Genomic DNA, 26,515 nt, shown 5'->3' with positions numbered 1-26,515 from the left:
TCCAGCATGTGTCCTTACTAGGGATCGAACTGGAAACCTAGGTATGTGCCCTTACTGGGAATTGAACCTGCCACCTTTTGGTATATGGAGCTCCACTCCAACGAACTGAGCCACTCCAGCTAGGGCAGGAGGTTTCTATTTTTGTCAATAATTTGCTTTTCTGAATTTACATTTTATTCAGGCCACTGTATATAAATTACATAACTCAAAATTATTTTAAGAAAACCAAAATCAATGAGGTTACAAGTTGGAATTAGTCATATGTCTATGTAAATTTGTTTTACATTTAATGATCATACTATTAAATGCAAATTCCCTTTGGAGGAATTTGATGAGTTTTTATTTTATAACACATAATAACTTAATGAGAAATGAAAAATAATAATCTGTTCTAACTATAGATATTTGTATTTGCACTGCACAAGATTATTTGAATTTTTCTTAACAGGCAAATTAAACCTGAAACTTAGTATTAAAATGTTTCTTGATTTACAATTTCTTTTGTTCCTAAAAATCCATGTGTTTAATATGCAGTTTGGGGAATTAAATTGTTTGTAATGCTCCATTGATACTTGCTAATTAAAAGAACCCACAGTTTTAAACTTTTATGAAAGTAGTGCTATTCTTATAAAACTCACTTTCCAATTTTTTGTGTGATGCGTTTATATTTTTTGTAGCACGTTTGCTACACCTGTGGTTATGAATTTAATGGACAGTTTTATGTGTTAGTTCCTCCTTCAGAAACTTTCAACTTTACATACAAAAGACTCTTGGTATAAGGTCATATCCATATTTTAAAATACCTAATGAAGTAGAGTTGATTGTAAAGACCATTTATCAGCCTGTGGTTTATTAATTTCTGACAACCCCAGGCATCTACCATTTCCAGAAACTCTGGATATAGAATTTAACAGTTAAATGAGCATTGTGCCCCTGAGACCTCCAGAAAAGAAACCGTATCTCATCTTCCATTGAACCATTTTACGATGAGGGCTTCGTGGCACTTCTTCGGGACTCCCTTTGTTTGGGCATTGTTTAAAAAAAAAAATCTGGTGGTTGTCATGGCAGTCAGAGACAAGAGCCTGTTGATTATGGTCTGAAATTAGTAGTACTAGTCAAAACAGTGGTGGCAAAGATAAACTTGATTGTTGAATATGAGAAGTCAGTAAACTGTTATGAAAACTTTATCTCAGTGAGAGATGTGTATAGTGAAATTTTTCCTGGATTCAGCCTATCAAGTGGACTCAGACATTTAGCAAACTGCGTGGTTGAATCAAGTCAGCTGCCACCTCCTCAGAACTCTCATCAGGATTAGTCTGAAAGCCTGAGGGAGCCAGGTCTTAGGAATGGCCGCCAGAGTTCAAGTGACCCTGTCAGAGTCACTGACCTCTCAGAACCAGCTGAGGAATTAAAACAGGGGTCCTCAAACTACGGCCCGCGGGCCACATGCAAATACAAATATTGTATTTGTTCCCGTTTTGTTTTTTTACTTCAAAATAAGATATGTGACGTGTGCATAGGAATTTGTTCATAGTTTTTTTTTAAACTATAGTCCGGCCCTCCAACGGTCTGAGGGACAGTGAACTGGCCCCCTGTTTAAAAAGTTTGAGGACCCCTGAATTAAAGGGTAGAGGAGACAAGCAATGAGTTGTTACTGTTGTTTTCTTTTTTTAATCCTCACCCGAGGATATTTTTCCCCATTGATTTTTAGAGAGAGTGGAAGGGAGGGAAGAGAAGGGGGGGAAGAGAGAGAGAAACATTGATGCCAGAGAGACACATCGACTGGTTGCCTCCTGCACACACTCAGACTGGGCTGTGGATCGAAACCTGTAACCCAGGTAGATGCCCTTGATCGGGAATCGAACCCATGACCAAGATCCTTTGGTCCAAGGGCTGACACTCTTAACCATTAGCCACACTGGCCAGGGCAGCAATGACTTTTTAATTAGGTACACTGTAGAGCACTTTGAGTTCTTAAAAAAAATTTTTTTTTTTTACTTTATCCAGAGTGCATGCTCAGCTGGGGTCAGAGTTCATGTTTTGCAGGCAGAAGACCTTCATATTACACACAAACACGCACACACACACACACACACATGCACACACACACACATACGTCTTTTACTCAAAAAGATGATGCTTGGTTTCTCTGACACTTTATGTTCGGATATACAAATTCTGTCTTGTTCAAATGAAATCTATCCATTATATGTACTCAGTTTACATTCAGAAAGTGAGAAAAGGTGAGGAGTATTTGATCAGTGGGCCAGGAGTTGGGAAAACGTAGTTTAGGTTCCTTATTCACCCTGTGGGATCAGGCCTAAACTGGCAGTCAGACATCCCCCAAAGGGGTCCCAGATTGGAGAGGGTGCAGGCCAGGCTGAGGCCCCCCCCCCCACATGTACAAATTTTGTGCACCGGGCCTCTAGTCTATATATATATATATATATATATATATATATATATATATGAGCCTAATATGCAAATTATCTCCAGGCGAGTTCAACCGGGAGATGGATCGCTCTCGGCTGTGCTGACCACCAGGAGGCGGCACAGAATGAAGGAAGGCCCCAGCTGGCAGCTGGAAGGCTCCAAGTGGCCCTGATTGCCAGCCAGGCCTAGAACCCTAACCGTGCATGAATTTCATGCACTCGGCCTCTAGTCTATAATAATAAAAGCATAATATGCAAATCTACCGAACATTCGAACAGGGAACAACTGTCAGGACGACCTCCTGGACGAAGCCTAGGCTGTGAAGGCCGATGCAGCGGGGGCCGAGAGGGCCTACCCTTGCACAAATTTCATGCATCAGGCCTCTAGTGATGTAATAATGATTTCTGAATGACAGGTATAAAAAAAGTAGCCTCAGGGAATTGAGGATGCTGTTTAATTGCCTCTTCAGACAGATATTCACTCCTTCCCTTCTCTTCGTCCATGAACATTCTGAGTATATGACCTTCCTTCTACCAGGGGAGAGCTTGGTACTACAGTAGAGTCGACCCTAGTGTGGGCAGCAGCCTCTTGTGTGGACTTCCTTACCCCAAAATATTTCTCCCAGAGGTCTGCTTATTATGCCGAACATTATGCCAGAAAGCTTTGTCTTACATAAAATGTAAACGGCCAGGAAGAACAGGAAGAGATCCTTTAGGATCATTATACTAGTACCTTAGTGTGGACCAGATTTTTCAGATTCTCTGAGCACAGGTTGTGTGCATCAGGCATAAAGGCGTGGCCTTCTGAGCAGGGAAGATGGGGTGGCGGCAGCAGAGCGCCGTCTGGAAGAGGAGGGCAGGTTTCCAGTATTTTGCCTCAGTCTTGCCTGTATTTGCAGAAACAGGGCCTCCGAATGGTCTCAAGCCTCCATTTCAATTCGCAGACCACAAGGGTCAGCCACAGCAGTTAGGATTCGTTTGGCTTTGAGTGACAGGAACTCAAAATAACAGCATAAACAAAATAGAGGTTTATAGTGTCTCTCACATAAAAGAAGTTCAGAGACTGGCATCCCTGGGCTGGTCAGGAGGTTACATAAAGCCGTCCGAGATCAGGCTCCTCCGAATCCACTGCTCAGAGAAACCTAATCGTAACCTCTGTCCTCATAACTCAGGTTCGTTCTTAGAGCTCCAGCCAGTACATCTGCATGGAGAAAGGGAAGAAAGGCGGGGCCCCTGTCTCTTAAGGGGACTTACTGAAAGTCTCGTGTACCACTTTCACCTACGTCTCATTGGCCAGAGCTTAGAACATGGTTCCACCAGGCTTTTAGCTAGCTGTCCAGATCATTCCTCACCAGTTACAAATTGGGAATTCTGTTCATTTGAGAGAGAAGGGGAGGTATTTGTAAGTGACGAGCCATGCCTGTCAGTGTAGCTAACATTTATGCATGCTTATTAGGTATGTGGTAGTTATTGTGCTAAGCACGTTGGTGCTTGCCTTATCTCATGCAATCCTCATAGCATCTCTATGAGGTTCTTACTGTCATTATTCCCATTGTACAGAAAAGGAAACTAAGGCTCAGAGAGGCTTGCCCCAGGTTGCACAGTAAGTAGTAGAGTGGGAGCTCAAGTCCAGGTCCAGAGCCCACGCATTAGTTGCTTTAACAAAAGCATAGGTAAAAAATTGAATATGTGCTTCGCTGGCAACCTGCCTGCTTAGAAATGTTGCTTTTAAATGATCTCACAGATGGAACTCATTGGGCTAAAAAGTGAACCAAGATCCTCAGACTCTCTTTCTGGGTCTGATTCACTAGTCTTTTGGGTTTAAGTTTTGAAAGAGAATCAAAGTAGGGTTAAGAAAACAGGGAGAGCACTGTGCTGTAAGAAACAAAAATGACTGGACTGGCAGTCAGCAAACTCGTATCTGAATTTCAGATCACTTAGCCAACCTGGGGAGCTGTATCACTTTGTGGTTTCCATAACCAAGGGGATGGAAATATATTTATATAACATACTAGAGGCCCGGTGCACAAAAATTTGTGCACTCGGGAGGGGAGGGGGGTCCCCCAGCCCGGCCTGTGCCCTCTCGCAGTCTGGGACCCCTCGGGAGATAACAACCTGCTGGCTTAGGCCTGCTCCCGGGTGGCAGAGGGCAGGCCCAATCCCTAGGTGCAGCCCCTGGTCGGGCTCAGAGAAGGGCCAATTGGGGAGTTGGGGCACCGCCCCCTGTCATGCACAGAGCAGGGCGGATCGGGAGGTTGCGATGCCACCCCTAGTCATGCTCAGGGTAGGGCCGGTTGGGGGGTTGGGGCACCGCCCCCAGTCACACTCAAGGCAGGGTCCATGGGGAGGTTGCGGCACCACCCCCTGTCACGCACAGAGCAGGGACGATCAGGGGGTTGGGGCGCTGCCCCCTGTCACTCACAGAGCAGGGCTGATAAGGGGGTTGGGGCGCTGCCCCCTGTCACAGAGCAGGGCCCATCAGGGGGGTTGGGGCTCCGTACCCTGTCACACACAGAGCAGGGCCGATCAAGGGGTTGGGGAGCTCCCTCCTGTCATGCACAGAGCAGGGCCGATCAGGGGGTTGAGGAGCTCCTCCCTGTCACTCACAGAGTAGGGCCGATAGGGGAGTTAGGGCACCGCCCCCTGTCACACACAGAGCAGGGCAGATCAGGGGGTTGGGGCGCTGCACCCTGTCACACTCAGGGCAGGGCCAATGGAGAGGTTATGGCTATACCCTGTCACACACAGAACAAGGCCCGTGGAGGGGGGTTGGGGCGCCACCCCCTATCACCCACAGAGCAGGGCCGATCAGGGGGTTGGGGCGCCGCCACTGTCATACTCAAGGCAGGGCCAATGGAGAGGTTATGGCTCTACCCTGTCACACACAGAGCCGCAGGGCGATCAGGGGGTTGGGGAGCTCCCCCCTGTCACACACACAGCCGCAGGGCGATCAGGGGATTGGGGAGCTCCCCCCTATCAGGCACAGAGCAGGGCTGATCAGGGGGTTGGGGCGCCTTCCCCTGTCACGAACAGAGCAGGGCGGATAGGGAGGTTGTGGCCCTGCCCCTGTCACTCACAGAGCCGCAGGGCAATCAGGGGGTTTGGGCGCTGCCCCCTGTCACGCTGATCCCAGTGCCAGGAGGCCTCTCGGCTCCGCTGATCCCGGTGCCGGGAGTCATATTACCCTTTTACTATATAGAATAGAGGCCTGGTGCATGGGTGGGGGCCGGCTGGTTTGCCCTGAAGGGTGTCCTGGATCAGGGTGGGGGTCCCCACTGGGGTGCCTGGCCAGTCTGGGTGAGGAGCTGAGGGCCGTTTTCCGGCTGGCGGGTGACTAAAGCTCCCAACAACTCCTTTTTTTCTTTTTTTCTTTTTTATTCTGGGCCTGCTTTAGCTCTGAGGCCTCGGCTGCTGAAAGCCAGTTTCTGGCCTTTGTTTTTCCTTCTGTATTTGATACAATGTTGCTGTCTGGCTGGCTGAACCTGGCTGACTGAAAACCGGTTTCTGGGGTTTTGTTTAGCTTCTTATTTGCAACATAGTACATAGTTGCTTAGAGTTGCAGCTGAGAGGCTGGCAACTCAGGCGGGAACGTTGGAGTTCGCCGTCACTGGAGCAAGCAAGCCTCCCTGTTCGCTTCAGTGCATGGCTGCCGGCCGCCATCTTGGCTGACAGTTAATTTGCATAAGGATATGCTGATTAGCCAATGGGAAGGGTAGCGGTTGTACGCTAATTACCACGTTTCTCTTTTATTAGTGTAGATAAGTACTTATATTTACATACATATATGGAGAGAGAGAGAGAGAGAGAAAGAGAGAGAGAGAGAGATGCAGTCAACAGCTGGAGGGCCAGATTATAGTTCCACTTCGAGTCCAAAGGCCTAAGAAAGAACCAGGAGAGCCGATGGTATAAGTTCGAGCATAAGTGCAAGTCCAAAGCAGGAGATGCCCAGGTCTCCCCCTCCCTCAGAGTGAGGCAGCAAGAGCACATTTTCTCCTTCTTAGCCCTTTTGTTCTCTTCAGCCCCTCAACAGTTTGGATGAGGCTCGCCCACGTTGTTACAAAGACTATTTATTCAACAAACGTTTTTTTTGAATGCCTGCTACTATGCCAGGCACTTTGAGATGTCTGGGGATATGGCTGTGAATAAAAACAGACCGTATACATCCTCTCAAGGCATTCATATTCTAGAGAGGAGAAACAGACAGTGAACAAATAAATGTATAGTGTGACAGGTATGAGTGCTAAGAGGGAAAAGAAAGCTGAGTTACTATAGATGATAAAGCAGTCAGAGCCATGCCAGGCACCTGGAAGCTTAATGAATGTTAGAGTCAGTGTCCTCTCTGTCATCAGGGGAGTGGAATGATAGCAGCTGCTGCTCTGCCTCTCAGATCAGGGATGACACTGGCAGTGATCACAGATGTGTGTGTGGCTTTTCCTTACAGTAGGTGTATATGACTTTTGTACAGAAAGAAAAAGGAAAGTAACTTCCCCTAAGCAAACCCAATCAATAGTAAACGTGAACAGTGCTGTGATTGGTTAGTGGGGACGTAAATACAGAAAAATGGTGACACAAAAGGTTAGAGGAAAGAGGCAAAACAAAATTTGCTTTCCTCAATCTTAAAGGGCTCATCATAACAGTGGTGTAAAGTGCTAAGCCTGTCCCCTAATACCAAAATCTCAAAAGGTTATGGTGGACTTTTGTAATTATTTGACCCTATATTAATGTTTCTTTCCTTTGGGCTTTGCAGCATTAATTTCAGCATTTTTAAAAAAAACACAGCAAACTCTAATAGAGATGAACATAGACGTCATGATAAATCCACATGAAATTGATTGCTAATTATGTGTAATTGATGATCACACTTGCTATATATCAGTGACACACATGGCTAAGCCATAGTCAAGAGCTAATCCATTCTCAAATGCCATTAAACTAAGAGGAGGAAGCTGAGAGAATGAAGATTTATCCAACCCTTATAGGGAGTCAAGACAGTATCCCCATTCCTTTTTCGCAGCAGCCCTATGAGGCAGGTATTCCTAATCCAGTTTTAACAAGTGGGACCAGGGACTCAGAATAATTAGCTCAGGGTCACACAGACCGTAAATAAATGCTCCAAAATCTAAACCCAGTTCCTGCCCGGAGGCCCATCACCTCCCCACTGGGCAGCTGCCTTCGGGAAAGATGTGCAAGGCCAGTGGTGGGAGGAAAGGTAGAACCTGATCTAACAGATAAGACTCAAACTGCATGTTCTGATTGACACTTGTCAAAACTTGATTGACCTTTCCAGACTATTGATACGGGTTACAAAAAGGGCAAACCCAAATGGCTTTGCACATTCGGTTTTTATATTAGCGTATGTTCATTTGGGCTGCCTCTTTAAAACAACATCTCTCATTTACCTCTAGTGTTACATGTGTCAACACCACCTGCTTAGCTGTTTGTTCATGCACAGTGATTACTGCTAAGCTTCCATTACCAGATACGCCATTCATCCTTGTTTTTTCCTTCTGAGCTCTACCTTCGATTGGTCTAACCAAGTTTGATGCCTAGAGAATGGAAGCTGTCCTAGCGCAAAGCCAGAGGCTGCTGAGCGTCTTGTACAGGAGTTACAGTGGGGCCTTGACTTACAAGTTTAATTCGTTCCGAGACCGAGCTCGTTAAGGAGCTCATTAACTCAAATTACTCTATCAACTCAATGCAAAAAATCGGCCGAGAGACAGCTGGTATCTCAAAAAACTCGTTAGTCGGGACACTCATAAGTCAAGGCCCCACTGTATTTGGAAAACAGGGTTGCCAAGTGCCCTCATCGCCTCTGGCCTTTGTGTGCCTTTGAAACACATTTCTCTTTAAAAATGGTAAAATAAAAAGCTAATTATTTTTTAGAGGAGATGGGAGGGAAGGCACTGTTTATTATTTCAAGCCCTTCCCTGCAAACTCCACCTCGGAGAACTGCTGAAGAAAGCTTTTTTGGCGGCTGTGTGAGCCTCCCCAGACCCAGAGTTAATGCATTCTTCGCTCAGGCAGAAACATGCCCAAGGCAAGGTGGAGAAGTCATTCCGAGAGAGGGCCCAAGGTACTTGCCACCCACCCCCTATCAGAAGATTTGTCTCTGAGCCTCAAAGAGGTTTTTTATTTTTATATTTTGGTTAAGTCGTTATTTTAGCTCAAGGGCATTTTAAGTATTTGAAGTATATATTTCTGTAGTGAAAATGAAAATTCATTCCTTTGAGATGGACTACAAAGAAGTCTGGGTCTTAGAACAAAACACTGAACAAAGAGAAAGAAGGCATAAAGTATATGTAAAAAGCGCCCAAATTAAAAACCTCTTTGGAATACCTCGTTTTCTGCGACGCCACCTGGAAAGCTTTGTTAAAAAGCACTCTATTTAGAGATCTCAGGCTGATGAAGTGTTTCCATATAGCCTTTCCCTGGCTTTCTTACTAGACACTTAGATGGAAAGAAAGAGAGGTGTTGGGATCATAGCACTCGGCCAACTTCTGGGTTCTGATCCTGGTGTTGACAATAGGTGAGCCAATTTATCCTGGCTTCATTTTCCTGCCAAAATGATTGGGATTAGTAAAATTCCCATTGCAAGGATCTGTGAGGACAACTGTTTGATTAAAAGCTGTATGTGTTGATGTCTCGTGGGACACCCTGCTCATTAATGAGGCCAAGTGCCCCCCAGCTCCTGCTTGGAATTTTCATTTTCTCTCAGAGATTTGAGAATTAGCTCTGATTGGTGCTTATGAACTACAAATAAGACTATCTTTGAAAAGAAGTGAACAGTATGTACTAGTACTGAAAAAAAATTATTTGGTTTAGATATGAAAAAGTGTTAGAAAGTATATTTTCTGCCTCACACAGATTGTCAAACAGCAGCGGGAAGGCCGGGGAGGGTTGGGGGGCAGGAGGGAGGGGGTTAAGAGATCAACTGAAGGGCTTGTATGCATGCATATGAGCATAACCAATGGACATAAGACACTGGGGGGTAGGGGAACCCGGGGTATTGTCAAGGGCAGGAGGGGGGGGAAAAGGACACATATGTAATACCCTTTGTAATGCTTTAAGCAATAAAAAAATAAATAAATAAATAAATAAAAAAGAAAGTATATTTTAGTAAAAACAAAAAATTTCTATAGAATGTTTCATATTAAGAGTCCTTCTCAAAGGATATATTATCCAAACTATTAGATTCTGAACTACAGAGTCTGAACTTTTAAATTATTAGAATGCTTTAATAACAGACATCTTAATCAGGATTTTTTCAATTGGATAATTAAAGGACTTAGCTTTGTTTAGTATATATATGGTAATATTTAGGTACTAAAATAGTCAGGTACTTTGCACATAATTCTTTAAGTTCTTCTAACAGCCCTTATGGGGTAGTTGAGGCACAGAGAGGTTGAGTACCTTGCCTAAGGTCACACAGCTAGGAAGTCTCAGACCAGGCAGAACTCTTTTTATGGGTGATTATAACATAAGGCAGACCATTTTGTACCAACAGAGAGGTCCAGGCAGAGGGCTTTGGAGATCCAAAGAGACAAATTAATTCCCCATTGAGGATTGAGAAAAATTCAGAGGAAAGGGTCTGAAAATGGACAGGATTTCAATACTAGAAGAGATTGGGGGCGGGGGAGGGGGGGGGCGCGGAGTAGGCTTTGGAGGCTAAAGGAGCAAAGTGAGCCAAGTCATACAATTAGGAAGAACACAGGGCATATTCATAGAATTTCCCTCTGCAGCCATATCTAGAGAGAAAGGAAAAATCAGGAGTTGAAAGATTTCAGGAGAATACCAAAGTGAGATGATTAAGAACACAGGCATCAAAAGATGGTTGTACATCTACTCCAAAGCAGTTTGAAAACTCAGAAAGTTACAGCTCCTCCTCCTCCTCCACCTCCTCTACCACCACCACCACTACTACCACCACCTCCTCCTCCTCCTCCTCCATAAATGCAGTGAGAAATATTGAATTTGAGGTTTAAGGTATATGTCTCAAATTCCAAATAATTTCTCATTGGAAGAAAAGGATTCCACATCACACTTTGCCTTTTAGTTGATGCTGCAATTCTAAGGGTTGTGGGGCTTTTAAGATTTCAAACATCTTGTATCCTCTCCTTAAATATTTCAAATACTGAACCATATAACTCATTTATGTAATACATACATGAAATATTGAAGACATGTGACACATTTCCTCGAAAAGAAGTAAATATTTAAAACTGCAGGTGACTGAAATTCTAGTAAATTCATTGGCCTTTCATTATACATGCGCTTTCCCCTCCACATTGCCAACTCCTTGATACTCTGCCACTTCTGCAGCCGCCGTGCTCCGTGTGGCCTGGTTAATATGCATTCATGTGCCAACGCTTGGGTATTTTTTTCAGTAGATTAAACTTGTGTTTCAGTGCCTCTGAAGACTTTTCTGAAAAGCCTTTTGGAAATAAGGACTTTCTGCATGACCTTCTCTCTCACTGACTTTCTCTGTTGACTTGTTGGGCAAGGATTAAGTCTCTTTGCAGCTCCGTTTCTTTGATCCATAAAACAAAAGCCATCCCTCGGCTCTCAGCTTTCAGGTGTATGAGAATAAACAAGTGAGCACAACAGGGCTAAGGCTTACTGTGGCTTAAAGACATGATAGCAGAGACGGGAGTTTTATTCATTGCACTGGCATTCGTTGTGTGCCAGTTAGCACTGCAGGTGCCTGACGTGTGTCCTGGTAAGTACTGTTCGGATTTCTAATTAGAGGTGAGACAACAATGGAACACGCTAAAAGGCAAAACAAGGATTTGAACACAGGCAGTAAGATTCCTGAGCTTTTTAGAAATGGAACAGGTTATGATTTTAAGAACCACCACCCCTTCCTCAGAGGGTGGCTGTGCAGCAGGTACGTGGAGAGGGGCTGTGATTTGTGAGGTGCTGGCATTTATGGAATTCAGTTATTCGGCATTTGTCCCAAATCTCCGAATCTGTTCCCTGTCCAGTGACTGGAAAGCACTACCGGCATTGATGCCTCCACTCTGAAATTGTATGGGGTCATCTCTGTTGCATCCAAGTAATGCACCGAATGGCTGGGACGTGCCTTTCAACAGATACATAGGTCCTATCAGTGTGACTGGTGAGCTATTCCCGCATATGGTGTGGGGGGCCGGGCCAGATAGAGATCTCCACAGCTCTGTGCAAGCACAGAGCCACCCTGGGGCCGGGGGTGCGGGTGGGGGTGGGGGTGGGGGTGGGTGGGTGGGTAGGGGCTCCCTGGTGAAGCTGACACATAAAATTAGTGATAGAGGAAGAGGAGAGCTCAGCTACACAAAACCACATGCCTGTGCAGGGCACTCCATGCACTTTGATATTGTCAGAGTACCAGCAAATGGTTGATAGGAAAATAGGGAGAGTATCAAGCTGGACTTTCTGAAAAGCCTCTGCCCACTTCCTCTTTGCCCTGACGGCAAGTGAAGGACTCGAGAGAGAGAAAAGGAAAATATCTTTTGCCAAATCAGAATTTCCTAGGTAAAATGACATTTATTTCATGTTAGAAATATCTGACAATTGTGAAGTGGGCAGAGATTACACTAAATTGTTAGTTGCTCTCATTAGAAATTACCCTTAGGAACTAATGAACTAGTGTAAACCAATAAGGAATGAAATATAATTGGATTTCTAGTAATAGAATGTAATAGAATCAAGTAGGACAAGGTCTATTTGTAATACATAGTAGGGGGCTCCAGAAATTCTGCTGATTATGTATGTTTGTCGAGAGTTCATTAGAGATAAACAAAGCCAGTAACCCCTGTCTATGACTCAAAGACTTCAAATACAAATTACCTCTAGTCACTGCTGGAAATAGAGCTAGCACCGATTAAGATTAATAAATATAAATGACTTATGTTACATATAGAAACATTTTATTTTGAATAAGGCATAAAACAATTTGTCCTCTAAATTAGTACTTTCTCGTTAAATAGTTTTATTATAGTAACAAAATCTTATGAAACTAATTGCAATTTATATTGCCATTTACAAATTATTGTTCTACTCAGCATTTTGAAAACGATGACTAATGCCCTGCTTTAACTTAAATATAACAGTCAAAAATAAAAGGTGTAGCAAATCCATAGGTGTGTCAACCATGCACCTACCAAATCGTTCCTGGGTTCTCCTCCTTAATGAGCACTTGATGATTGATCAGTAATCAGTTTGGGAGCTAATTAATGAGTGATCGATCTCCCCGTTTCAGGTTCATCAATATAACAGTGTGTTCATTTCTAGATATTTTCTGCACAGCAAGGCAGGTGAGCTCTGGCCTAGGAGCCCATAGTGAATTCTAGGAGAAACTTTATACCCTCACCGTGGATGGCTGGTGTACTCCTTGCTGCCTCTGGCCCACAGAAGCGGGAGTGAATTAGTATGATTTGTTACACTGGCTTTTCCTTTTGGTTAAAATTTATTGTCCGCTTGTCCTAGCTCGTTTGGCTCAGTGGATAGAGCGCTGGCCTGCGGACTGAAGGGTCCTGGGTTCGGTTCCAGTTGGGGGCTTGATCCCCAGTAGGGGGGCGTGCAGGAGGCAGCTGGTCAATGATTCTCTCATCATTGATGTTTCTACCTCCCTCTCCCTATCCCTTCCTCTCTGAAATCAATAAAAACACATATTTAAAAAAATGTATCGTCCACTTACCCTAGCATTGAAAAAAATCAACCCTCTTAGTCACTGAGAAGTACATTGCATATTTTTCCCCAGAAAATAAATTCTTATGGTATTTAGTTGTTGCCAGATTATTACCTGAAATCATGGACTCACAGATTTTCAGAGGTGGGAAGGGCCTGAGAGGTCTCTACAGGTGAGAGAGCTGTGGGCCAGCAGAGTTCAAGGAAGCCTTGCTGCAAGGTCCCGGGCGGGGCACTGGCCGGTTGAGGCTCTCACACTGGGGTATCTGGGACACGACACTCCTTCCAGTAACACTGGCTCTTGAAGAGGAAGAAGAAAACAGTAAATCTCCAACAGAAAACAAAAACAGGAATGATACTATGGATTATTTTGTCAGATAGACTACTAAATGCCATCCTACCTATTTCCTCTGAGCTTCATCAAATATTCTTTTTTAAAAATATATTTTTATTGTCTTAGAGAGAAAGGGAGGGAGAAAAACCAATGATGAAAGAGAATCATGGATCAGCTGCCTCCCGCAGCCCTGCCCACCCTCCACAATGGGGATCGAGCCCACATCCTGGGCACATGCCCTGACAGGGAATCGAACGAGGACCTCCTGATTCATAAGTCAATGCTCAACTATTGAGCCACACAGGCCAAGCAAATACTCTTTTTTTAGAGGAACCTATTCAAATTCTCCAGGAAAGAAGCCTTCTAGTTACACCATCAGTTTTTCCCTCTATGCTCGGGACTCTAGTTTGTACTTTCTCTTTTGTTCCACACTTTTCAAGGTGTTTGAGATGTACAGTTAGATTCGATTGTATCCTTAATTTTGGTCCTGTAGGGAGACCTTATGTTGTCATGGTACCTCTAATAGAAGAGGCTTAATAGATGAGGCTCAATGCTAAGGGTCAGAAAGATTGAGGTTATAAAGCTATTTTGCAGCAAAGCTAGGACCAGAATTCAGGTTTATTGAATTTCATAGACCTAAACTCTTTCCATTAAAATGTTGTTCTATACTATTAACTCTGAAACAAAATCTTTAGCCCTACACCAAACAGATTTTCATTAACCATATTTTCTCCCTTTGCAAATGTGTTCTCTATTTTCCCTTTGTTTTCTTTATTCTCTGCATCTCTGTTGCCCTGTCATCTGATTGGTTGGCAGCCCCTAGTCAGCAGGGTCCAGAATCCCAGACAATGCCTTTTGTTCAAAGCATTTGTTTGGATTATAAATGATGATAAATTCAGACTGTCATACTGATTTCATTTCAGTGGAGTCACAACATACCTCAAGTTTCCTTTGATCAACTAGCTATAAAGACAGTATCTCATGCTATTTATTTGTTCATCTTGACCTATTTGCTCAATCTCAAGAGCTTTGCTAAAATAAGTGGAAATGTTGCTAATTTCTTTCCCTTCACCTCTGTTAGAAATGGCCATCTTTCCAGTCATGGACAAATCATTACCCATTATTAAAATGAATTCTTTTATGGTACTTTTTTCAAATATCAGTAGCAGACATTTACTGTGCACGTATTATATGTCAAGCTCTTTTTTTCTGTGCCTTTTTATATGTTGACACATTTAATCTTCCCAACTCCCCTATGCAGTGGGTAATGTTGTTATGCTGACGTTACAGTGAGGAAATTGAAGCACAGAAAGCTCAAGTTACTTGCCTAAGATCGCACAGCGAGAAGCCGCACAGATAGGACTTGACCCCAAACAGTCTGTTCTGTGAGTCTGAGCTCTTAACCACCAGTATACTACCTCTCAAAGTGAATTCTCCTGTAAATGTTACTTTGCAAATATAATTAAGTTTTGTAAGTTCTGCTTTCATTGACTTATAGAGAGCCATGTGAATCTAATGAGCGGAGGTGGGTTACGAAAACTCATCATTATGACCATCCTACTGACACTCATTAATTACCTCAGGGATCAGTAGCTTTTCCAGCGTCGATGCTGCGAATGAGAATAAAAGTGGGAGGCAGCGGTGGGGGTGGGGACTGAGAGATCCATTGTAGGTTTTGACAGAGTGACATTCATGTTGAGGGTTGGCCTCTCCTGACTTTATATAAATAAAACATAGGCTCCGTGCAAATTTTCTCCCCAAGTGAGCCCCCAGACTTAAATATAAGCTGATTTAAAAAAAAAAAAAAAAGCCTAGGAATTCTTCTCCACCTACCTCCCGTTCATCCTTCCCTGAAGTAAGTGACTGCCCCTTCCTACCTCCTGTTTGTCTCACAGGAAGAGTAGGGTAGGGATTTCAGCTGCAGTGCAGTGCCTGGCTTATGGGTACTCACTACCTGTCGGGCTGATGAATAAATGAGATCAATATAAACTGCTCCCTGAAATCTGGGCTAACGTCCACTTCGTTTTACAGTAACTGTCAGCAGGCATCCAAAGGGGGGCTAATTATGAGGTGTACATTGCAGATAGGTTAGCTAGGCCTTTTCAAAGTGTGAACTCAGGTAGTGTTGTATGAACATGTAGGTCTCTGTGCATCAGCTCCTCGGCAGGCCTCCCCGGCGTATGAGTGTTCCGCTAGCCTGTGTTGCAACATGAAATAGCAGAAAGGGCCTCCATCGCCTCCGCTTCCGCTGCCCCTTGGTTCGTTCTCCCAGCTGCTTTGCCTGTGGGAGACAGTGGCCTGTGCCTCCTTGCGTAGAGCCTGGGTATGAAGCCAGCGAGCCTGGCCCCAGAGCCTGAATGCTTACGTCTACATCGTCTACATCGCACCTTAGAAACTGTCAGGAACGACAGTTACCCACCCTGTCATGTGCTTCCAGGCTTTCTATCATTTGCTCCCGATTTTAGCTCAGAGGAACTGGGCCTCAAGAAAATTAAGAAACGTGTCCAACAGGTCAGCAGTAGCATCAGAACTCAATTCCAGGTCTGCCTGTCTCAGAGGCTGGATTCAACCCCAAGCTTGGCTCAGTACAGTGAAGAGCAAGACGGCCCGAGATTGCAGGTGTAAGGCCCCAGCAGACCGTGCTCTGAGTGCTCTCCTAAGGCAGCTCCTTCGCACCACCCCTGTCTCAGCCCCCAGGGACACAGCGTGGCAGAGCAGAGGCCCTAACCTGGAGGGAGGGACTGGGGCTATGGGCCCCTGGAGGAGCCAGACTCCTTGCAGCACAGCCCCCTGGGGCTCAGCGGGGGGACCATGCTCGCACCATGAACCTGAGAGTTTCCTGGGAAAGGACAGGGATGGGTTTCCAAGGCTGTTGGCCCCAACCCGATGGTTTTATGAGTCTGGCACTTGGAGAAACTCAGTAACAATTAGAGCCCTATATGTATTGATTGTAGAGAAGAGATCTTTATCCCAGGTTGTTGATATTTAAGGAAACCCATAGAATGCAGTTTCGCAGAAGAGCTTTTAGTGATTGATGGGTTTAGTAAAACAGCAGGCTATGTATGGAATTAGGAAATATTGTCACTGACATACTGCTTTTCACCACCTCCACCACACTTTTTTTTTGAAGGGCCATAAATTCCAGTACTAACTATATTTCACAAATGGTTTAGAACTATTTATCATCCCATCAATCCAGTCTCAGGTATTCACTGGTGGTGGAGAAGAACAGTGCCAGGTACATGCTAGTAATATTAGTAAATACTTGTTAGATGAAAGGACAAGCTGACTATAAAATGGATTTCTGTGCTTCATTTGTTGCTCGCCAAATGCCTATTATATTCCTACTGTATATAAGGGAATATTAAGGATCTGAAGGCACCTAAGATGTTATTGGTGCCCTAGCTGGATTTACAATCTATAATACGGAGTGGTACACAAATATCTATAACACAGGGCACAGAGTCTCAGTGCAATCGTAAGTAGGCCTTGGCAGTCAGAAGAACAAGGTCACGCTGGCTGACGAACCGGGGAACAACACTTAGCAGTAGGTGAGATTTGAGCTTGTCTTGGAGGGTGAGTCACAATGTTCCCAGGAGGAGGTCCTAGGGGAGGGCACCCCAGGCAGTGGGATTGGCTTGGGAGAGAACACAGAAGCAGGAAAGTGCAAATGTTGAGGAGGCAGCGTCAAGCGCTTGACTCAGGCAGGACACAAAGTGCTGCTTGGGCTGGCGCGGGGACCAGACTGAAAGGGCGCCTAAGCCGCAAGGCAGAGGACTTAGCGTCAAGTTTAAGGTCAGAGAGAGGGAGAGCAGAGAACAGGCCCTGGAGCTGTCATTCCGGATCCTCTTTCTTACTTCCCATCCCCTCTTCTTCCACTCTGAGGCCACTGTTCACCCATCCTGCCTGTCTTCACCAGACTGTCGCTAAGGTACTGCTTTGACCATTCTGTTTACACCTCTGTGTATTCACAAACCCCTGAAGGATAAATGCAACACTTTTTTTTTTTTAAATATAGTTTATTGATTTTTTACAGAGAGGAAGGGAGAAAGATAGAGAGTTAGAAACATCCATGAGAGAGAAACATCGATCAGCCGCCTCCTGCACATCCCCCACTGGGAATGTGCCCGCAACCCAGGTACATGCCCTTGACCGGAATCGAACCTGGGACCTTTCAGTCCGCAGGCCGACGCTCCATCCACTGAGCCAAACCGGTTTTGGCTATGCAACACTTCTTAATTGGGGCCTCATGCCTCTCCTGATCTTCTCCAAGCCAGTTACCCCAGTTTTATCCTTCAGCTCAATTACCCAACCATCCACTTTTTAGCACGTCCTTGGACCCCTTCTCTGCCATCTTGGTCTCCTCGTGCCTACCGCACCTGCATGGGCCCCACTGTACCTTTGCCAATACTGTCCTTCCAGCCTGAATGCCCTTCATCTGTGTCCATGAGAATCTCCAAGGCCCATTTTGTTAATCTCCAAAAATTTAAATTTACAGCAGATGAAAACCAAGTCTTTATTTTTATGCCCAAGCAAATGTTGAATGAATTAATACTTACCTTTCATTCCTTCTTTTTCTCAATTCCTGAATATAAACAAAAGTAACTGTATCCCCCAGGTAAAGAGGACTTCCATTTGTAGAATGCTTTAGAATTTCCAAAGGGTGTGGCCTAACAGCCCAGACCAACCTGGAGCCTGGCTGCCAGAGTCCCAGCCACAGCTCTGCCAGTTACCAGCCACGTGACCTCGGGAAAGTTACTTACCTCATCTGTGAAATGGGAAGATAAAGGTACCTACCTGATAAAGAACTTTTAGAAGGATTAAATAAAATTTTTTTTGTAAAATGCTTAGAACAATCTCTGGCACCATAGTGAGCATTATATAATTTTTGTTTAGCTAAATATAAACATATTCCATATATGTACATATATTAATGGTATAGATAGTATATATATGTACACACATATATGGTAAGTACTCAGTAAAGTTTAAGTTACACACACACAGGGATGCACAATTGGGCGTCCACAAAAACCTTGTAAGATGAGCAAAGTGTTAAATAACTTCCCTACACCTGGTGACTGGTAGATCCATTCCTATAGCCACACCTGGTGACTGGTAGATCCATTCCTATAGCCACACCTGGTGACTGGTAGATCCATTCCTGGAGCCACGCCTTCTAACTTCTGAGCCAGAAGTCAAAAAGTAGAATTTATCGCCTTAATCCACTGATCTCTGCCAACACATGGATGGTTTTCAAATACATAATGATCTCTTGGTGCTGAATATTGAAATTCACTATGGATATTTTGATTATACTGATTTAAAGTACAAGAGTAGTGTCAGATATATTGGTCTGTCAGGATTTTGCAACCTCACAAATAAATCCGTGATATGGTCACCTTCTTCTTGACTATATTCTTCCTGCACTTAAGGAAAGATGGAGCAGAAGGATAAATTGAATGTGTTCAAGGGAGAATTATGCATGAAGTTTTAGTGGAGAAGGTTTCAAGAGGGAACTATGCTATTGGAGCACATTTAAATGGAACTCCGCCTATCGTGCCATTTGGTATGCAAAGGCTTGTGTTTGCATTAAGCTGATGGAGAAGCTGCGGTTTTCTTTGCCATATGCTTTTAAAATGCATCTTTAAAAAAAATAAAAGCTTTCTTTTACTTCTCTGAAAAAGGGAACTGTCAGTTATTTTATTTTAAATACAAAACACATTTAACTTCTGTCAACAGTTCACCTTTTAAATAATGCAGTTTGTGCTTGGACTCATTATCTACAATTAGAGTTCTCAAAGAAGCTTTTAGTGTTTTTCTCCCCAACTTTTAAATTCATTCATTGTAACTGTTAACATTTTAGAGAATAGCGGAAACCCTAAGATTAGGAAACTGAACAAAGAAACTTCCTTTCTGTGCATTGCCATTGAACTGCGTACAGAATCCTCAGCTATTATGCTGAACCACATAATGATGAGCTGGTTACACCCTTTTCTTGCTCCGTTAGGCCAGACTCCAGTGTTTCCCTTTTAACTCAGGCTAGTTAATAAGAAATGCCATGCTGGCAGCCAGTTTCATTTGTGCAAATTACCTGCTTATACTAGTCCTCAGCATCTAAATAAAGCAGGAGTCGGGAGATCAGTTCTTTTCTTTGTGATGTATTTTTCAAAAAAGACTTTTCAGGTACCCACAGCTGTCTGGGATGCCTTTTCATCCAGCTATGATGGGAGTCACGTGTCCTCATTTCTTCTTTCCTGTCTATGAGCAAGAAGAATACAGACAGCTGAGCAACGTGTGGTGGTGTGTGTGTGTGTGTGTGTGTGTGTGTGTGTGTGTGTGTGTAGAGAGAGAGAGAGAGAGAGAGATTGTTTTTTCACCCTCTTAGTTAAAGATGTAACTGGAATCAGCACCCAAATGGTGCGTGGGTTTGCTTGGGGCAGGGAGTACAAACAGAGCCCAGCCTAGAAATGTGAGGTGTGGAGCCCATTCAGTGACCTCGCTGTTTGCCCAGCTGCAGGGTGACTCCCTTTTCATTCCTCAGCTGCCCAGCTGCTTCCTAACACTATTTTATTTTTCTTTTAAACTCACGTAGCCAATCAAACTTCCCCCAGCAGGCTTGATAATTACTAAAAACAGACCACTTTGCAGTTGCACGCAGCTCAGAACAGGCTGCCGGGGTTTCTAGTTGAGCACTTACTACTTGATTCTTGGTCAGCTGTGCCTGTCACAGAATTTGCTCATACCAGATTTTATGAAAAGATGTAAAGGTTCTTCATTAACCCCATGTTTCGCTCTTAAAAATAGTCGTCTTGAGAATGTATCTTAAGTTAAGCCATTAAAAATGCTGATTTTTCTCCCTTTTTTATATAACCTACAAAAGCAGCAGTTTCATTATGGTCCGACCTAAGTAAATGCATATATTCCAGCGGTGCTTCTGGTAACCAAACTAGTTTATAACTCATCTTTAAATGAGAAAACTCAAGTTCCTTACTTGAAAGCATTACATTAATCTCAACTTCTTAACAACTGTACCTTAACTATAAAATTGTCTCTGGTTATTTATAAATGAGATAAAACCTATCTTCTCTGGATGAGAATTTGACATAATTTAAGAGAAAGATGCCACCACGCTCATTGGGTACTAAATTCTGGTATGTTCCTTGATACAGGTGTGCTGGTGTCACCTTATGCATGTTGCTTCTTTTTAAAGAGTATAATTGTGCTCAAAATAAACAGGTTTCAGAATTGGCCCAGATCTCTGACTCTGCAAATAGAAGCAGATTGAACTTATATTGGAAAACTCTGACTTTAAGTAAAATCTCTGAAAATCTGTGACTATTATTCTTATTCTGTATCTGATAATACAGAGATTATGTAGAAATATAATAGGTTTTATTTTAGGAATAAAAATGAATACATTTATTACTTGAGAAGATATTAAGTATATATGTGATCTAAGGTGCTTTGAGAGATTATAGATTTCTTTTCAAGTTCTGCTGAGTGTTAAATTGGCAGTATGTTTCAAAAGCCTCAAAAATGTACATGTTCTCTAACCCTGCCATTCTCCTTTGGAAATGTATTCTAGGAAATATGACACAATTTTGTGAACAGATATTTCTGGAATAATAATAACCAAATGTTTTATTAACTAAGAATTTATTATATGTTTACAGTATACATTGAAAGAATACCGTGCAAAAAATTTATGTTCTATACATTTCTAAATTTATTAAAATGGAAATTATATATATTATTTCAAAGAGAAGATCAAGGAGTTGAATAAAGCACAGCGTTGAAATATCTTAAACAATAGGTAATTAGTTAAGTAAATTATGGCACAGTCATATAAAGAGATACTGTACAGCCCTTAAAATTATATTTTAGAAGAATATTTAGTGATATAAGAAAACGTTCTGGCCCTAACCGGTTTGGCTCAGTGGATAGAGCGTCAGCCTGCGGACTGAAGGGTCCCAGGTTCGATTCCGGTCAAGGGCATGTACCTTGGTTGTGGGCACATCCCCAGTAGTGGGTGTGCAGGAGGCAGCTGATCGATGTTTCTAACTCTCTATCCCTTTCCCTTCCTCTCTGTAAAAATCAATAAAATATATTTTTTTAAAGAGGAAAAAAAAAGAAAATGTTCTGCTACATTAAGTGAAAAAAGGACATAGGACATTAAAAATGGTAAATTTAGTATGAGCCCAGTTTTTTTAAAAGGAGAAATCATAAGTGTCATTTTAAAATGAAGTGTGTGTGTGTGTGTGTGTGTGTGTGTGTGTAGTAGTAGCAGTAGTAGTAGTAGTAGTAATAGTAGTAGTAGACTGGAAGGCTATATACCAAAATTTTAACAGTGGTTATTTCTGCTTGTTTTTTTTTCTTTTTTTTTATTATATGTTTTCTACACTGAACATAAAGTTTATTTTGTGGTACGAAAAATAATATTTTTAAATTAAAACTATGTTTGAGCCTTATTATTTATGTTTTGTATGTTGACAAGTAGATTTTAAGCAATAAAATTTAGTAAGGGCTGTTCTAATTTGGAGTTTTTTATAAATCCAAGGTTAGGCTAAAATTTATTCATGAATAATGGTTTATTGTGCAAATTAATAATGCTGAGGAGATTTTAGAGCAACACTTGTAAGCTTAAGGGAACTTCTCAAGTACACTGAAAGCCTGCATAAGACTCTAAATCATTTTTTCATCAAGGCCTGTCTCCTCAGTGCCTCTTCCTGGCAGGTGAATTTAATTTGCATGTTTCTGTTTTCTTTAGGTAGAAACAATATTCCATAATTCATCTATTTTACTAACAATCTGAAAGTTGGAAGGTGATATTTTTAACATATGTGTCATATAATTGTTTCCATTTACTCTCTAAGTTACAAACAGACATCTTTTAACAATTTGGGTCACGTTTTTGCAGGTGATGAAAACATACCATATGTATCATGCGGAGAGCATCAGTGCAGAGAGCAAGCTGAAAGAGGCCGAGAAACAAGAAGAAAAGCAAATTGGGAGATCTGGCGATCCAGTCTTTCATATTAGACTAGAAGAGAGACATCAGCGGCGAAGCTCTGTAAAGAAAATTGAAAAAATGAAAGAAAAGGTAAGTGAAAACAGATCGCCCAGTCTTTCTGTCCTCACTTGAGATGACTTATCGTCCCCATTTGAGGTGACAAACTGAAGAACATCGATGCAATAGCTGATAGATACAGATTGTAAATTATCGTGAAATACATGGATTTCCTCCCATGGGAATGCAGAATGTTTAAGGAACATAAAAATCATGTAATAACAGCTGGACATCATTTAGTGGTGAATGCCAAGTATTCAATACACAATGTAGAGAACTTGAATAGTAACAAAGAGATTTCATTGCAAATGGGCCTAATGCCCAAATACATTGTTGTTATTCCCCATAGCTGGGTAATTTTAGTTTGTTATTTAAATCAGATTTGAAATGTACTTTACTCAAAGGACTGGGAAGGTTATTTGTAGATGTAGAATAAATTGTTTAGATTAATAAAAATTCATGTGTGTTTCTCTGTCTTGTTTAAAAATGACTTTCTTGTTTTCCCCAATGCCTGGGTCTTCATTGCCAGAGACAAGCAAAGTATTCAGAAAATAAGCTAAAATCGATTAAGGCACGGAATGAATACCTCCTGACTCTCGAAGCAACCAATGCCTCTGTTTTCAAGTATTATATTCATGATCTTTCAGATTTAATTGATGTAAGTACTTGAGGTTTTTATGTTTTCCACATTAAGATGAACTTAGCAATAATTCTAATTCATTGATTCTAAAACACCATCATATAGTAAAACTGTTATTTTATGTAATAGTCAGAAAGAAAAAAATATTGCTAATTAAACCATACATGATACTAAGACACTCTCAATTGTCAGATGAACGTGAAAAAAGGTGCATTCTAAAACCATGAAAAGCAAATTAGGCCCTACTGGTTTGGATTAGTGGATAGAGCGTCGGCCTATGGACTGAAGGGCCCTGGGTTCGATTCCAGTCAAGGGCACATGCCCAGTGGTGGGCATGCAGGAGGCAGCTGATCAATGATTCACTCTCATCATTGATGTTTCTCTCTCTCTCGCTCTTCCTTCCTCTCTGCAATCAATAAAAATATATTTAAAACAACAACAACAAACAAATTAGTAGGTTCTGTGAAGCTGAGTGCTTAGTCAACTCAGCTAGGAAGGGGATCCAGTCATTTTAAAATTATGTAGTGGCACAGCCCTAACTGCATTCATTGATTCAAAACACACTTATTAGGCCCCTACTATTGTGAGATGCTGAGGCTATGAGAAGCCCTGAACAGTTCTTACCCTCTAGAATTTAAAGTGGAAAAGATATTAAGCAAATGGTGACACAAATGATTGCTTTATTATCGTTGTGATAAATACTGTGTAACAAAATAGTGTGCGTAAACCACTTTTATAGATTTAGCGAACTCTCTATACTTTTCACTCATGGGATCTGATATAGAAAAGCAGTAAAGGGCTCATTCAGAACTCTGTGAGCCTATACCCACTGTTAGTGATTATTGCCATTGTTCCCCAACTTTAACCTTCTGCATTACTTATTCTTTCATTCAGAAAATGTGTACTGAGGATGCCAGTCATTGTGCTAACACTGTAGAGGAGACTGCAAAGACGAAACAAACGAAAATCCTGTGTCCAAAAATGCCAGTATTTGCAAATAAAAAAGTGATGTGTCGTAAGAAAAGCACAGATAAAGTAATAGAGGTTCAGAGAGTTATCTGCAGGAACTTTATCCATATATTGCTTTGTAGTGATTGGATTGAACATCAAATGATATTAGGAAATTATTTTCTATGGCTTACAGAGGGGGTGGGGAACGTCCGGCCTGAGGGCTGTATAAGGCCCCAGAAATCATTTGGCCTGGCCCTGCCAAGGCATTAGGGGTGAGTTAATTAAATGTTTGACCAAATATAGCAGGCTAATTTTTAAGTTGATAATTTTGTATGGCCCACGAATGATGTTATAAATATCCAAATGGCCCTTGGCTGAAAAAAGGTTCCCCACCCCTGGCTTATAGTGTCATAGTTTAGAAATGCAGTAAGTTAAAGCAACTTTATTTTATGGTGAATTTAAATCTCATGTATTTACCTATTATTTTAGAGCCATAGTTTGGGAATTTTACAAAGGAATTGTTGAGGGAGGAAATTATTTTTTAGTTCATTAATGCTCGGATGTGACTTTTTTTTTTTGAGTCTTGAAACTAATTTTATCCCACAATATCATAATTTCTTTATACTGAACCATTTAGTAATAAATTAACCCAGGGAAACTTTTTTCTCTTTTGCTATAAGTATTTCAATCAAGTAACAAATCACTTAATAGTTTTAAATACTGAAACTTTATTATATATATATTTATTGATTTCAGGGAGGAAGAGAGAGGGAAAGAGAGAGAGAAACATCAGTGATGAGAGAGAATCATTGATCGGTTACCTCCTGCATGCCCCCTAATGGGGATGAAGTCCACAACCCAGGCATGTGCCCTGAATAGGAATCGAGCCGTGACCTCCTCAATTGAGCGTGGTTGAGCGTGGTTCATAGGTCAATGCTCAACCACTGAGCCACGCTGGCCGAACAGAATAGAAACTTTTAAAAAATATTTGTTTTCTTCTAACACTGATGAAATAAAATAATTTTCTTTCTGTTAGACTGCAGCCAGATTTCCTAATAAAAGTGAAGAATTTTTTATTTTCAGACTTAGATCTGTACAGATTCTGCTAAGTATATGGAATAGAGAAGAACTGATTCTATGTAACTACTTTGCTTGCTTTATTTTTAGGGCTTATCTAAGTAATGGTCAGAGTACGTGGCTAACCCCAATTCAACTTAACACAAGTAGAAGTCTCCATGTGTTGAAAAGAACCTAGTACTGTTCTTGACAGTGGGTATCCAATAATGTGCAAAACAAAATCCCTCTTTCATGGAGTTATTATGCTAGTTCATAAATGAATCAAACCAATTACACACACACACACACACACACACACACACACACACAGTAGTGACAGTGTGATGAATAAAAATAAAACAGAGCTATGGGGGTGCTGCTTTTGATGTCATGGTCAAGAAAAGCCTGATATTTGAGCCGAGAATTGAGTCCTTTCTCTCCGGGGAAGGACTCTCTGATATAGAAGGACTGCCAGGGCTACAGGTGGAGAGGCAGAGGTGTTTGGGCCAGCTCAAGATGTCGAGGGATAGCAAAGGAGCCGGTACAGCAGGAGCTGAGTGAGTGAGGAGAAAAGGTAAGGGGAGAAGGTAAGCCGAAGCCCTGTCACTGAGGGTCTTTTCAGCAGGGAAAGGGGTTTAGATTTTGGTCTAAGTGTGATGGGATGCCATTGAGAGGTTCTCAGCAGAAAGTGGCATCACCTGGTATATATTTTAAAGTCTCACTCTGTCATCTGGTTGGAAAATAGACTGACGTGAGTAAGGAGGACAAGAGTGAAAATTGAGCGGTATGTAGAGTCTTTGCAGTTGTCTAGGCTAGAGATGCTGCTGCCTTAGACTGGAGTGGCAGTGGTGCACTCAAACATACTGAAGATAGAGCTCATAGGAATTTGATATAATGAATGAAAAGGAGGGTACACATGACTCCTTGGTTCAGGTCCTGAGTAAGTAGTTAATTAATGGTGGTAACTCTTACTGAGATGGGGACCCTGGGAGAAGCAGGCTGAAGGGAGGGAGCAGTAGATTTGTCTAGTAAGACTGAGGTACCTATCGGGCATCTGTGTGGAGATGTCGAGCAGCATTCTCAATATTATTGTGATATAACACATCAGGATTATATGAGAATCGCCATCATTGTCATGGATATTCTATTGAGCTCTTCCTAAGTAACAGGCAGGTTTCTAAGCATAATCTCATCTAATCATTGCAACCTTGTGAGGTAAATGCTATTTTCTTCATTTTATAGATTAAAAGAACTGAGGCTTAACTGGGCTAGATAGCTTGCCTAAGATGGCACAGCTAAATAAATGGTAGGTTTCAAATTCAGACATTTTAACCGCAGATCTGATTAACTCTGATATAGATAAGTAACAG

The 26,515-nt window shown here is 42.2% G+C and overlaps 1 protein-coding gene across 2 annotated transcripts in view; it reads left to right on the top strand.

The window, feature by feature from the left end:
* Window positions 1-26,515, top strand: part of SRGAP1 (SLIT-ROBO Rho GTPase activating protein 1) — a 255,335-nt gene that overhangs the window by 146,471 nt on the left and 82,349 nt on the right. For both annotated transcript variants that reach the window (XM_070409810.1, XM_070409811.1), the window contains exons 5-6: window positions 22,349-22,531; window positions 23,028-23,156. In XM_070409810.1, coding sequence (XP_070265911.1) covers window positions 22,349-22,531; window positions 23,028-23,156 — 312 coding nt within the window. The remainder of the gene's footprint in view (window positions 1-22,348; window positions 22,532-23,027; window positions 23,157-26,515) is intronic.

Source organism: Myotis yumanensis, unplaced genomic scaffold (genome assembly GCF_028538775.1).
Source record: "Myotis yumanensis isolate MYYU_CA2020_CCGP unplaced genomic scaffold, mMyoYum1.0.hap1 SCAF_3, whole genome shotgun sequence".
Lineage (NCBI taxonomy): Eukaryota > Metazoa > Chordata > Mammalia > Chiroptera > Vespertilionidae > Myotis > Myotis yumanensis.
This window is presented reverse-complemented; position numbering and strand designations above follow the sequence as displayed.